This window comes from Chrysemys picta, chromosome 10, assembly GCF_011386835.1.
Source record: "Chrysemys picta bellii isolate R12L10 chromosome 10, ASM1138683v2, whole genome shotgun sequence".
In the NCBI taxonomy this organism is placed as follows: domain Eukaryota; kingdom Metazoa; phylum Chordata; order Testudines; family Emydidae; genus Chrysemys; species Chrysemys picta.
Window position 1 is genome coordinate 7,649,788 of NC_088800.1, and position 15,354 is coordinate 7,665,141.

General features: G+C 48.6%; 1 protein-coding gene across 14 annotated transcripts in view; it reads left to right on the forward strand.

The window, feature by feature from the left end:
- Positions 1-12,391: 12,391 nt before the first annotated feature.
- The window catches only part of LOC103305902 (uncharacterized), a 76,479-nt gene continuing 73,516 nt past the window's right edge, over positions 12,392-15,354 (forward strand). For 13 of the 14 annotated variants that reach the window (XR_010590696.1, XR_010590694.1, XR_010590699.1 and 10 more), the window contains exon 1: positions 12,392-12,546. Coding sequence is in view for 1 of the 14 variants with exons in the window: in XM_065558103.1 (XP_065414175.1) it covers positions 12,427-12,546 (120 nt within the window). In the remaining 13 variants the exon portion in view is untranslated. Of the gene's footprint in view, positions 12,547-13,167; positions 13,480-15,354 lie in introns of all 14 variants that reach the window. The other variant, XR_010590701.1, reaches the window with a different exon arrangement.

Genomic DNA, 15,354 nt, shown 5'->3' on the forward strand with positions numbered 1-15,354 from the left:
TGTACACTAAGATGATCCTGCCCCTCCCCAGTGAGCCTTGGAATTCTTCACCTGATAGTTCCCTGATCCATCGCCCATCGGTAGAGAATGTGTGACTGGTTTTGCTGCTGATGGTTTGCTGTTCACTCGCATCTGAAAAGTCCAGAGCTGCAGCTTGAACTAGACGAACTGTTGCTGTCTTTCTTTTGCCTTCTGCTTTCCCACAATGCCCCTTCCAGCCAAGCCCTGGACACTCTTCATTGTTAATGTAAGTTCATGTTCCGTTTTAATAGAACTCACACCCTGGAGAGTTTCTTTCAGAAGGCCCTACTCCCCCCACCCTCCCAAGCAGGTATCTGGTTATGAATGTAAAACTTCACAGCTTGCAAGGATCAGCCAGAGGAAAATGGAATCATTTCCTTTGCGTTAACCTCTGGAATAAAACAAACGGTCTCCAAATGAATTGGAAGCAAGACGGTGTAGAACACATCCATTGTGCCCTTTGCCGTGTCTTAAGGGCAGCGTGACTGGATGGATACATCCTCCTTGGTAAAGAACCTAGGACAAATTCTCTTCTCTTATGCTGCTGTAACCGAGTGATTTAATGGATGCTGGAGAACTTGACCCATTAGGAATGACTGGGCTCTGGGAAACGCTGCAGAGCGGTGTAGTTGTGGCGGGGAGGGAGAGGAGTCACTTTGCTGGCAGAAGTTTTTCTTAAATACGTGGCTGACCTAGGTCTGGCATAGACTACGCTAGAAGGTTTTACTCATAAAATTTCTGCCAGCATTGCTATGACTTTAGTGTCCATTCACACTTGACTGCATTTCAGGGTGATGATATCAGAAAAATTCAGGGGGCGGTGGGAGCAAAGTTGTCCGCATCTAGAACATTATATGTAATTATCATGTCTGCGGAGGCAAAAGTGGAGCACAGAGACGCATGAAAAGTTGGGGACTTGGGGGCGAGCAAACAAATGTCTGGGGTGGCAACTGCCCCCCTTGCCCCACTGCAAATGATGCCCCTGCTGCCTTTGCTGGTGTAGTGTGTCCTCACAACAACAGGTTGCATTGGCCAAAGACTCCCTGCTCTGTGGAGAGGCGCCTGTGTCCCCCACACTACTGTTCCGCGCGTTGCTGCCTGAGAAACTTTTGAAGCGCATTGTGGAACACTGGGAATTGAGAGAGTTTAGGGTCCACTTCCCATAATTCCCTCTGTTCCATCCCATAATCTTTTCTCTTCTGTGCCACTTTCTTAAAATTCCCACGGTTCCCTCTATTCCATCCCATAATCTCCTCTTTCCTCCTGCCAAATTCCAATCTCGCCATCGACTCACTGGCAAAAGCATAGATGCAGCACAGGTCAGGAGATCTGTCCTGTCGGCTTTGTGAACGGTGACTGATTCGTCTCGATTTGCAGAACCTCTGTTACCACCACTGTGGCCCGCCGGGCAGCAGTGAACATGAGAACTGAGATAGGAGGATGTGGACCGTGAATGGAAGACGACAGAAGCTGCAGGTGTTCACTGACCAGATAAATGCAGTGGAGTGGTGGTTCTGGCCTGTGAAACGCGCACAGATCCTGATGCAAATATAGCAGCAGAAGGCCACATTTCTGGAGCTCTGTGCCGAACCCACTCCGGTCCTCCAGTGATTGGGGTTGCAAGCTTCCAGAATGCAGGTTGCTATCAGTTGGTGGGCAGGCATTTCAGTCCACTCATCCCCTACCTCTTTCCTGGAAAATCTCTGTTGAGGGCAGTCATCATCTGGGTGCGCAAGGCCATAAAACATATCCTGCTGCAGCATTGTGACTCTGGGAAACGGGCAGGATATAACAGATGGAATTGAAGAAATGGGCTTCCCTAACTGTGCTGGGGCGATAGACGGGATCCTGATTCTGACCCTGCCCACCATAAACAGAACTAGGCAATTTTCCATGATTGTGCGAGCATAGGTGGATCACCGGGGATGTTTCGCTGATAGTAACAATAAGTGGTCGGGGAGATGCATGAGGAATAGAGCTGCCTTTCAAACTCTCTCTAGCTGTGTGTGGCGAGTGGTCGTGGTATGTGCAGGGATAGTATAGTAAACAATGTTAAACTTGTAGAAGCAGTGGTGATCCTGGTGTATACATCACTAATGTGGGTGCCAAAGGCCCCAAGAAAGCAAGTGCTTGAAGCGGTTCGAGACTTTTGTGCTGCTGCCCTCGTCACATTACGGGTGCTACCAGAGTGCATAGAAAAGTGGGGTGGAGAGGTGTCATAACACAGCAGGAGAAACAAAGCTTCTCTTCTTAGCAATGTGTGGGCAGAGATCAAACAAGCCTTGCTTGGAAATCTCCATGAAATTGTCCCAGGGGACAAAAAGGCTGGGCAAGCCGAGCTGCCCCAGAAGCTCCACAGGCAGAGAAGACTTGTGGTGGCCGGCTCGTTCTATGAGCCAGTTCAAACCAGGCCACCAGAGCCAACGACGACCGTTTCTACCTCTTCCCCGAATCTAATTCCAGAACGTTTTGTATTTCGACTTGTAAATTTATTGGCTGCAGGTTTCTGGTCCAAAACGTATTTTGGTTTGCAACAGTATTTCTGCAAAACTGCCCAGGCTGAATGCCCTGGTGCAAGGATTCGTTTGTACTTCGATGTATTTAACGGAATGCTCAGGCATTGGTTGGCATGTGTGTCTCTTCCAGTTCTGAATGTGTTAAAACAGGCGATGTGAAGCCGAGAGCTAATGAGACAAAATTAGTATGATGGATATTAAGCCTAACTGGCGGGCAAAATAATGAGGGGATGGGTGATTCCACCCATCGCTCCCTTCTTAGGACCTTAAAAGGAAGAGATTTTATAAAGAAAAATTTAAAAGATGGAAAAGAACGCAGGCAACTGGAGTGAGCGTCCCCATCATGCCTGCCACACACCCCGGCCTCTCCTGGGACCTCCGGTCCTTCGTCCTCCTGCTGCTGGGAGGTATCCTGATCAGAACAGGCTGAAAACAGAGGGACCCAGATGACGTGGCCGCCCCTACTGCTCCAGCTGAATCCCCCACACCTCCTGGGATCAGAGTTACCATCTGTGATGCCACCTCCGAGACTGTCAAACAAGGGGTTTTTCCTTCTAGAAGCCTTTCCAGCTAAAGGGAAAGAAAACAAAAAGTGGTGTTAAAACGAGAGCCTGGGTTAATACTTTGTTACAAATGTTTTAACTGTTTTTCCTTCTTTTCTGTATATTTAATAAAGGGTTAAAAAGATTTTTTTAATAGTATGTTGGCCAGAGTGCTAAGCAGGGTACAGGCTGTGTATTCCAAGCCCCAGACCTGGTTTTACATGGTTGAATATTACCATAACTGGGTTATGTTAACACTTTAAGCCCTTATATTCCATCTTCATTAATAAAACAGATTCCACAACACCCAGCTCCGCACAGTGGCAGCCACTTTGGGGGACAGCACCAGATGTTGAGTTGCCCTCCTTTGTCTGCTGGTAGGACTGCTGCAGTTCCTTGCCCTTTGCTCGGCAGTGGAACTCATCCCCGTCATGCCCCAGCGTCTGCAGCTCCATTGCAATGTGCAAATAAACATCTTTATGCCTATGGGAACTCTGCAGCTGGTCTTACACCTCTGCTCTCCCCCACAGGCCGAGCAAATTCAGGACTTCTTTCCTGGGCTAGGTAGCAGCACGAGGCTTAGCTGCGGTTTTACCTGTGGCTTTACCTGGAGTTAAACCTGTGTGCTTGCAAAGGTGGGCTAGCAGGAAGAGAGGCATTTCCTAACACGCTGGGTATTGTGAAGCAGTGAGGGGTGGGGTGACTGCTGTGGAGCAGAATTCAAAAATTCGACCAGAGTGGTCAGTGCCACCATGGGGACACGGGCAATGTGGGATTGTTTCCGGAGGACGGTTTGCTTTGGTACACGTAATGCAGGGTCTTCCCAGGCATTGCACCACTTGGGGAGGTGGTTTAACTTGACTGACAGAACTTCAGGGGTTTGTTGGCAGGACTCAGAATTGTGTGTGGACACGTGCGAGGCTGTGCTGACAAGGCGTGTTTTACCAGTAAAACAGGCCTATGGGTGCATCTGCACTGGAGAACTGAAGTGGTTCAACTGCTCTGGTAGTTTAGCACAACTGGTTTCGGGTATCCATGCTGAATCGGCTGAGGGACTGCTGTTCTAAGCTGTAAAAAGCAACAGAGGGTCCTGTGGCACCTTTGAGACTAACAGAAGTATTGGGAGCATAAGCTTTCGTGGGTAAGAACCTCACTTCTTCCGATGCAAGTAATGGAAATCTCCAGAGGCAGGTATAAATCAGTATGGAGATAACAAGGTTAGTTCAATCAGGGAGGGTGAGGTGCTCTGCTAGCAGTTGAGGTGTGAACACCAAGGGAGGAGAAACTGCTTCTGTAGTGGGATAGCCATTCACAGTCTTTGTTTAATCCTGATCTGATGGTGTCAAATTTGCAAATGAACTGGAGCTCAGCAGTTTCTCTTTGGAGTCTGGTCCTGAAGTTTTTTTGCTGTAAGATGGCTACCTTTACATCTGCTATTGTGTGGCCAGGGAGGTTGAAGTGTTCTCCTACAGGTTTTTGTTCTTACCCACGAAAGCTTATGCTCCCAATACTTCTGTTAGTCTCAAAGGTGCCACAGGACCCTCTGTTGCTTTTTACAGATTCAGACTAACACAGCTACCCCTCTTATATTTGATACTGTTCTAAGCTGCGTGCAGTTGCCGCTGGAACTTATCCCCTGGTTTCTGGCATAGCTCCCAGATGCAGTGTACATTGGGAGATTTCGCAAGGCCCTTGGGACAGCAGGGGACAGCTGTAGGAGGACAAGTTAAACCATTTTAGATAGTTTGTGTCCGTACTGGCATTAAACCAGTTCAGGCTGAAGCAGTACCAAGCCCTGCTGAAAGCAAGCCTCATTTGGCCCGTATGACGAATCGTTTGCAGAACGTTCGGAATGTTGCTCTGTGAGGTGGAGGGGGTGGTGAGTTACTATGTGGAGTCTACAGCTTGTTTGTAGCCTGTTACAGGTTTCTAGTCTGGACATGGCTTAGGGCACTTGCAACAGCTGCCCACACTGGTACGGGGGGAAGGTTTATGACACATAACTTTGCTTAACTTGCCCAACTCCTGTCTGCCCTGCACTGTGTGGAAGTATTTGAGATGCCTGAGGAGAAAGGAGCCTTTCCCGCTCTGCAGGCAGAAGGGGAGGAGATCTACCGACTGCTTTGAATGCTGACAGAGAGAACCTCCCTTGCCTGGATGCCAGTCTCTGCCCTACTATCCCACGGTGACACAGCCTGTACACTGTTTGGGACGGGGACTGTGGGTTTGTTCTGTGTTTGTACAGCGCCTAACACAACAGGATCCTGCTCCATGACTGCAGCTCCCAGGCACTGTGATTATACAAATAATAATAATAAGCTGCCAGCTATGGGCCCCGGTCACGCCATTAGCCTGCTGGCATATGCCAGGGCCTTCTGACCTTAAAGTCTACGAGGAGATGCCATATTGGTTTTCAAAGGAGCAGGAAAGCATGCACTGGGCTGAAAGCTCCTCTCAGCCTGGAGTAAGCTTGTGCTGCTCCCTGCTGTGATCCATCCGCTTTTCTCCTAGGGCACGATATCATCCTCTGGGCCAGACCCCCAGCTGGTGTGCAAATGCACTTCGTTTCATTGACTTCACAGGAGCTTATGCCGGTGTTCACCACTGTGCACCTTGTGGCTGTTGCTGGCTTTTCTCCAAATAGTAGAAAGGCTTCTAGACATCATTGAGATCTGCTTTCTCATGCCAGACTCCGAAGTCTGGCACCCTGGAAATACAGGGTTGAACCATTGCTCTGTCCAGGCCAGGACCCTCCATCTAGCAAGGTCTGGCGAAGTTGAACTCCCCAAATGCTACATCTAGTTTGTAGTGCAACACTGTAAGTGTGGGCACAGAGCGAGAAAATTCCCTGGTAGAGTTTTCACTAGCCAGCCATCAGGTATGAACCCAAATTCCCTGCATGGAGTACACATGCAACTACAATGGAAGTTGCGTTCACGTTGCTCAGTACAAAAGCATTTATGATGTTTCTGCAGTTGTTTTGCATAGGACCCTGGCTGGCGAATTCAGGCAATTAATGAAGCAAGCTGGAGGACAGAAATTGAATTAGCCAGCCCTTCATAATCCAAGCCTATATCAAACCGACCTGACAAGAAGACAGACTATTCATTACTCACTTTGGTGCCAGCCACGTTGACTCCTCCTACAGATGTTACTCAAGAGATTGGCAATTTCTCTGGAAGCGCCATAAAGTTAAACGATTGCTCAAAAGAGATGGGATTGAACTGCGGAATATGAAACACAGGGTACATGGAACAGCATTTCTTGGGAAAACACCCATAAATTATTCCAGTGCATGGATGAGTAAATTCATGCCCCAAAGTTGGACAGTTTCAAGAGATCATTTTGAAAAATTTGTCAGGAAATGCATTATTTGGACCAATAACTGAAGCGTCTGGAGCGGGATTAGAAAAATGACATCTGTGTTCAATAAGCACTTAACTGAACTGTATGGGGTGGGGGAATCCTGGGTTTCCAAAGTACTCCAGCAGGATAGCACAGTGCAATCCGTAACATACAAGTCAGGAGCATGAGACAGCCTCCCATGAGCCACCCGTACACCGAAGATCTGGATGACTCTGCAGTATCTCCAACCCCAAGCATTCAAAAATTATTCAGGCTGCCCAAAATTGTGAGATTGGCCTAAAAATCGTGAGTGTGAGGGGTTATTTAGTTTTGTTTTAATGTGGAGTTTATTTGCCTGCTGGCTTTTGAACCTTTTAAGATTCCCATTTTCAAGCTTGTCTCTGCAACGAGGAGGGTTAGAAACTTACTAACTTTTAGTTTTGTTTGAAGTGAAAGTGGAAGGTCTCATGCTAGGGCTTTAAGAAAAGTACCAAAGATAGCGAGACTCAGGATGAGATAGCAGGAGCTGGCAATGCTATACTGGGTACGGCAGCCTCCTGTTAACTCTGCCATGGGCATCATTCCCACCACACCTTTCCCCACCTGGGCCTGACTTGGTACTCACCATATGGCCCAGAGATTGTTTGTGGGCCTTAGCCGTAGCTCTGACAGGCCCTGTCAGTGGATAAGGCCAAGGGGCTGTGTGGAAGCTGCTTAAGTGCATGGCCAGGCCTTTTGGGACAGTGATTTGTGCTTGATTTCTGGGCCTCGGAGCGTGATCATTTGAGCCTTTGACAGCGAGTATTATGGGGGCTCAGTCTTCAGTCCCTTCGGGCAAATCCAGAAGTGGGGCAACTGGAGAAAGTTTCTGCCAAACACAGAAATGGGAAAGAACATGGCCTGGCAACTTCCATCAGTTGGTGAGGGACCGAGGCGCACCTTCTACTAGGGGCTGCTGGGAGGGGGGCTGAAACTGGAGTGATGGGAGAGACTGGAAGCAATGAGAGGAAGGTGTTGGGGTTTCTTTATTCTCTCATGCGACAAGCAGGCCTGAAAGTGCTAGGCCGAGCACAGGCCCTGTGTTCTGAGACTAGGAGTTTGTAGAATGTCACTGGCCCATTTTATCCCTTTCTCGGGCACAAAGCTCTCCAGTAGCATGGACAGTGGCTTCTAGCAACACAGTCCCTCTCGCTCTCCCCCCGCCATCTTTGTTTCATGTTTCAGGAACATGCTTTGCAGGCTGTTGTGTGGAGATAATTGGCCCTTAGATGTGGGAGCATTTGACCTGCGGATCCCTCTTCCCTCCAGAATAGTGGAACTTGTGTCTCCTTGTGAGAAAAGCCTAAGAGAAGCTTGTTACGTTGAGGACGTGTTTTGAATCCAGCCCAGGTCCCCAGCGACTGAAATCTGTTACCACCTGATGGCTTCGGGCGGGTGCGCCGAGCAATAGAAATAGGGTGTGGCCATTACGAGGCGTGTCCAGTGGCTGTTTCTAAAGTGACATAAGACATTTTCATTTTGGGGAGGCGGTCACCGTTCGACACCTGAGCCAATCTCAATTCAGGAAGGAAAAGATGATAAACACAAGAGTTAGCAGCTGTTTGACCAGGGGCCAACAGGTGTGTCTGCTGTGCACCCCTTTGGGTAGAGGCTACAGAGTCCTATCACCCCGGCCACTGGGGAGAGCCATCTACAACTAACCCAAGATCGGGAATGCTGCCAGCTGTAAGGATCCCAGCCAACAAGACACTGCAGAGCTTGGGAAAGAACCGAGACGCTGCCATTCTTGTGAAGCTCTGAAGAGTCCGGGTGACACATGCTGCATGTGGGTCCCCTCTGGAAGAAGATCAGAGGGGAATGTGTGTCCTAATTAGGAGCGATGGAGGCTCCCTAAAAGTGGGGGGGGGCCACGGGTGCCTGAACCATGGCCCTGCCCTTGCACTGTCCCCTTTCCCCCAAGACCCCACCCTCCATTCGCTCCTCTCTACCTCGCCCTTACAGCCAGTAAAAAGTGATGGGGCCATGGCCCCATTTCCCCCCCGCCTCCCCCTGTTCCAGTGCCCTGGTCCCAATGTATAGAAATGTAAATGTTATCCTGCATTTAAATATATACAACAGCAACTAAGTGGGAAAGTCTATATAAGAATCAGTAGATTTGCTACCTAATAAGTTTTATTTAAAAATTATACAGAGGGTTTCCCAATATTGTTCACAGTGTTTTCTTTCATACGTTCTCAGGCCAGAAGGGACCATTGGGATCATCTACTCTGACCTCCTGGATAACACAAACCAGAGAACTTTCCTGAATGAATTCCTTTTGAACCCGAAAAACATCCCCTCTTGATTTTAAAATGTCCAGCCATGGACCATCTCCCCCAGCCTCCGGTAAGTTTTTTCAATGGTCAGTTACTCGCTCTGTTAGAAGCTGGCACCACATTTCTTGTTTGTGTATGAAATGTCTGTTTGCGAAGGAATTGTACAGTGGTCTGTCTTTGACGCTGATTGGGAACTGTTATTAGCTGTTACAGTCAGGATTTTACATACAGCAGCCCTAAGGTTTGACTCTGTGTTAGGCGTCCTGAAAAGCCAAATCTCTGGCCTTTGCTTCAGCAGAGAGTTAGGCTGAGATGCAGAGAGAAGAGGAGTTAAACATGTTCTCAGGGTCCCCTACCCTATTACACCTGCCCGTACTCTCTCCTTCTCTGCATTCGAGATTTTCCCCTCATCAGTGCTGTAAAGAAACCTGGACAGCTCGCGGAGGCTCTGTCATTCGGTTGCAGCCTTTCTCCTCAATGCTGAGTGACAAATAGGGGCCTGGAAGGCGCCTCGCTCTATTTGCCAGTCAGAGGCTTGGCTCCGGATACCAAACATATGTCTGTCTTTTCTCCTGTGGCTGCTGCAGCATTATTGGGTAAGGAGGAGGCGGAGTGCACCGAGCAGAGGAGGAACCAGCTCTCTGGGACACAGGCAACATTTACCTTTTCCGACAAAACTCTGGCTTGTGCTGTTTACCTTCTTTTGCCCTCTTTTCTTAAGTAAACTTGAGGGCAGTAAATTGTGAAGAGGCTGATCTGGGTCTTATCACTCACTGTGGGTTGTATTCATCTCCCATGATCTGTGACCTCCTGACTGCATCAGCAGTTGGCAGGAGCAGAAGGTCATAGATCATTATTCCTTAACCGGTCCCAGAAGGTTTTTCTGTTCTGCAGGGGTTTGATTGTGAAGAGCCACACAAGACTGGCAAGTGTATGCTTAGTAAATGACTCCATCCATCTTTCCTCATTGCCTCTGCCCCCTCGGCTACGGGAGCTTAAAATTGGCTCGCTCTTAAACTTTAAAAGCCAAATGCATTTTAAACGGGGTGCCAGGACCTACTCTAGCTGGCAAGAAATATTTCTTATACAGAACCGGTGTCTCCTTTCACAGCTGGCAATTGAAAAGCCCCGGATCAGTCTTTTTCTCTCCAGAACCTTTAATTGGTATCATTCACTTGGGCTAGAAACTCCCTCCTGGAGTTCAATTAACATAAAATAGGAGCCAATTAGCCTTTCCCGGTGCCCTCGGGAGCATGCTCCGTATAATTCACCGAGACAATAATTCACTGAGACAATGGCTTTGTTTTATGGAGACCCCTCAAGGATATGTTGTCCTTAGGAGTGTTTGGGCACATTCATTGCTCCAACGGACGGACGGATGTCCCAACTCGAAAGCCCTGAACCCTGCCCTGCCACATAGAGCTGATAAAGATTGTTCACATTTTTGGCAAAAATTTGAAATAAATAAAAAGTTAAACAAAAATTTGGAGCAATTTCCCTCCCCCTTCCATGGTTTGACCAGTAATGACGCTGATTGGCAATCTTCAGATATTTCAAAATGCAAATAATTTAAAATTTTTAAACTTTCCAATTACGGGGGGAAGGAAAGTTTTATTTTTATTTTTTTAAGTCACTGACGTATTTCCCTTTTTCTCTAGCCAGCTCTGCTGCCCCATCATGAATTTTTTTGCGACGGGCCCTCCCACAGCTGGGAATTGGAGATGAATACAGCCCTTGATATTGAAATGACATCTCAGATTTGTCCTGACTACACTGGAAAGCTTTGTGTGGTTTTACTTTCCCATAGATGGCTGGTCGAACGTCAAGGTTTTCTATGGGCCAGGTAGAATACAAGGTGATGACAGAGGATGAGCAGTCTGGATTGTGGGTATTTCATAGCTGGTGGGGCATACTGGTGAACAGATCAAATATCAGGGCTCCCTACGCAAAGGGTTAGTGTGATGGGGTGTGGCCCCCACACAGGCAACGAGAGAGTTAATTGCGTCTGAGGCCAATTTACCATATACCTAACCCCTGGAGAGTGGGCCAGGCCTAGTTAAGGATGCAGCCCAGCTGGCAAAAGAGCTGCATGGTGACCTTAAAGAAAGGACGTCTGGAGCAGAAGGGGCCTGTGGACGGACAGGGAAGTGCTAGAGAATAGAGTGACCAGGGGAGTTAAGGAGGGAAGGCCAGGGGGAGAGTTGGCCCTGGGAGTCAACCTGAATAACAAAGTCTGGCCAGAGGCCAGGGGAGACAGAGCAGCTCCGGGGGTAGGGCTGCCTCTTATCCGGGTTTTATAGGATGGTCCCATTTTTGAGGTAGCAGACCTGTGTCCAGTTATAAGGGCTCAGGTTCATCCCAGAGGTCCAGGTTTCTTGCACCTCAGAGGTGGCAATCCCACACTGGGGTGGAGCATGCTCAGGCAGTGAGGAGCCTGGATAAAAGAGCAGGATCTGGACTCCCAGGGAGGAACGGAGCCAGGGGACATTCAAAGGGAGGAAAGGTCAGGCCTGAGGCGGGCAGAGTGGGTTTTCACTTTTACTTTGGGGTTGGTTTTGCTGGGGCATTCCAGGGGGATCCCTGCAAATTCCTGCAAGAAGGGCGAACCCGGCGAAGCGGTGGGAGAGGCCTGCCGACAGGCCTGGGTGGTAGGAAGAAGTCCAAGGAGGTGGCAGCAGGGAGTTTGGCGGAGTGAACCTTGATTGTCTGTCCTGGGCTCCCTGGCCTGGAACACAGTGTAGAGGGCGGGCCTGGGGTCACCTACCAGCCACTCATGAGGTGGCATGAAGCCTCTGAGGCAGGAATATGGACTACGGCAAGCCCTGAGACAAGGGTGTATGGACCACAGGGCCCCGAATCAAGGGCGGCAGACGTGACTGAGGGAGCGGACTCTTGGTTTAGTTGGACTTTTTTACCCTGGAAGGCGTGGGACTGAATGTGACCTGGCCGGAGAGCTGAGTCATGAGAAAAGGTGAACCACCGTAGGACCTGGGTGCCATAGGCAGGGGGCACAGGGGAGGAGAGCCAGCTATGCCACGCCCAGCCAGGAGTCCACCCTTCCACCGTTAAATAATCAATGGATGTTTATGGTATTCAGCTTTGGGATGCACAACTGCTGCAGGCAGTAGCATCCAATTGGGAGGGATAGTAGTAATGGAGGTATTATTTATGAGGGAGGCAATGTGGTGTCGTGACTAGAGCCCTGGACTGGGACTCACAAGACCTGGGTGACCTTGGGCAAGTCATTTCTCGTCCCCGTGCCTCAGTTTCCCTATCTGTAAAAGAGGGATAATGATGCTGACCTCCTTTGTACAGCGATTTGAGATCGACCGATGAGAAGCGCTAGAGATGAGCGTAGAGAGACAAGGTGGGTGAGGTAACATCTGTTACCGGACTAACTTCGGTTGGTGAGAGAGACAAGCTTTTGAGCCAGGCCGAGCTCTTTGTCAGGTCTGGGAGCTCTGTGTGGCTTGAAAGCTTGTCTCTCACACCAACCGAACAAAGTTAGTCCAATGACAGATATTACCTCACCCACCTTGTCTCTCTAATATCCTGGGACCGGCATGACAACAACTGCACTGCATAGATAAGAGCCTGGCATTGTTATTTTTATTTATTGTTTGTATTATGGTAGCACTAGGAACCCCATGCCTGGACAAGGTCCCATTGCGCTAGGCACTTCCAGTGATGATAATTCCATGTATTTATAAGGCACACACCACTCAGTACCTGCTCTTACTAAGGCGGTACGTGTTTTATTCATCTCTCTGCTGCTTCTCGACAAGAATAGAACGGTCTCTTTTAAAGGTAACTTTGACTTTTATGGCACATTTGATACAAATCAGACCTTACCCCTGATCATGCTGCTTCTGCAGAAGGGGAGGAGGTTGTGGCACATCAGAGTGGGTTGCAGAAGAGACGGTGCTCGGCATCAGACCAGCTTAGACAGCAGCAAAACAAGTGCTGCTTTATGCAAATCCTCAGCATCGCATTGCCATCTTAGGCTTTGATTCAGCAAAGCACTTAAGCAGGTAGGCAAGTCCCACCAGTTCAGTAGGATTGAAGTAGCTCTGTAAGTGCTTTCTAAATCAAGGTCTTAGATCTGTTGTTCTCCACCCTTTGCCTTCCTCTCCAAGCAGAATTAGGTTGTGTAAGATCCAAAATAAAAAGAACATCAGAAATCTGGAGAGGTAATGGGGTTCTGCAGGCTGCGACAGGTGAATAATATACTATCTCCTGTAGGGATGAAACCTACCTTGAGCTGGTGAGGGTCTGGAAGATGTAGATGGAAAGAGGAATTAATTGGGAAAACGTTCAGTGAATCCCATTATAAGTAGCAAAAGCTGGGGAAAATATAACTCAGATACTTAAACGTTTGAATCTGAATCAGCTTCGTCCTTTAAAACAATTAACTGGGGTTTCTTTTAGTCATTCATCAACATCTACTCCAGGAAGAAGGCTGTTTCCTTTCTCATCTGTAATGGAAATGTGACTGAGCTGCTGCGGAGACAAGCTGATAGGCGTGGGTGGAGATAAGGACTTCTTGGTGATGGTTAAGCTGAAGCCGCTCATGAGGTTTTATTCTCTGAGTGATCACAGCCTCCTCTCTTGGCTACTTAGCTGTTTATTTAAAAGTTCAGAGAATTCCACTTCATTTGAAGTGACTTGAGTACGGAGTTCCAGTTAGACGCCAGGGTCGTGTTCTGACGCTGTTGCTGTCTCCACCAAGAGACTGCTTGTGTGAGTTAAGATTGTGATCAGTAAAGATTTTGGGACTGGGCTAAAATGCAATCACCTCTGGGGTGGAGTGCTCAAGGCGCGGGTGAGGCAGCCATCTACTCCTCACTGAAAGTGCCAGGGGACCTTGAAGACGTACCTGGCCCCTGAGTTTTCATCCAAAAAAGTCAAATTCTGAAGCCAGAGATACTGACCTTTAACTTGGCTTTAACCTTTAATGGGCTTTAACTTGAGAAGTAGAGTGTGCATGTGTGACACAGAGAGCGCATGCTTTGCTCACCCCGTGTGCATGTAATTTTCTCGGGCACGCCCTCTCAGAGGGAGCATGTACACATGTCCTAACCTGGATTTTAAAAAGGGAGATAGGTCCTGAACCTGAGCAAAGGCCTGCTGGTCTGCACCCTGCTCCATCTCTTTGCAAATTCTCTTTGTAAATCATTTGCTCCATTGTTTGCTTGGGGGTTGTTTAGCGCGGGAGACCTTGACACACGATGGAAGAAGCCTATCAAACCAATTTAACTGGGCTTTTGCAGCCATTGGGCAGTGTTCCACAGGCCCTGGATGTGATGGTGAAATAAGTAGATGGTACCGGAGAGATCCAGTAGCTTTGACCCGCTCAGCTCAGGGCAATGGGTCTAGCAAAATCACACTCCCGTTCTCGCTCAACAGATCAGCCATCGCTGGTGGCCATTCTCACCCCTGTCAGCCATAATAATACTAACGGTGACAAACTGACAGTGAGGCATTAGTGGAATAATGGGCAGTGATGTCTTGGTTTTGTGTCCAAGCACCGTGAGCCTTTCCAAACGGAACGGACATTCTCAATGGCCACAGACAAAGCGCAGGAGGTTGAATTGTTTATAAATCTAAAATGACTTTGCTTCACTTGCAAGATTATGGACTGAGGATCCAAATTCGCTTGCCGCTAACGGAGAAAATATTCGTTTGTTTAGATGTGGTGATGGCTCCCCGGCCCCAGTCCCACTGGAGTGTCCCAGACATTCCCTGCTCTGGTTTGTTGATTGCCAAGGATCTTAAATCCTGGTTGGCTGCCCTGTTGTCACTGCAAAGTGGTGGCCGTTCCAAGTAGTTTGCACTCTTCCCCTGTGCCAGCACTGAACCAGTGCCTCAGTCTGATGTACCAAGGCCCCTTCATTGGTGGAGGTAGCAGCTCTCAAGTTGCATCAAACAAAAATCTGGCCCTGGGGGGGGGGGGGGGGCATCCTAGAGCCCAGGACACTTTTCACACAAAAAAGGGAGGTGTTAGCCCCACATGTACTGGCTAAATTCCCCCTCAGCTATTGCTTAAAATACTCCCTTCAGCCTCTGTTGCTTAGGATGTTCTTCACTTCACGTTCCCACTGTTGTGTACTGTTTCTGTGCACTGTTAAACAGCTGGCATGTCTCTCCCCAGAGTAGGCTGCATTTCAAGAGGGGTGCGAAATGGTCTGTATACACCTCCCAGTTCGTCTTTGCAGTGCCCCAGTGTTGTGATGCAGGTGGGGTGGGCTAAGCAGGGCAGGCAGAGAGGAGAGGGACTTGGGTACAGGTATTGATATAAGTACCTGGATGGATAGCTTTTTACACCTGGAATGTCCTTGGAACAAGCCAGCGTTACTCACTGCGCAAACTGACTTTCAGACCAGAGCTGTCAATTGGCCTGGGTTGAGCTCTTTTAATAAGCAGCTGTTAGTCCTTATTAAATTGCATGTCCCCAGATGTGTGCTGCGTATCTAAGCACACTGTAATGAATTGATACTGCAATGTGATTAACACGCTCACAAAATGCTCTGCTGTTGTTTTGCCCCTGAAATACTGACATCTGTGCTGGGCATTCCCCAGGGACATTGCTAACAGCGTTCCCCTATGCTATGCCCT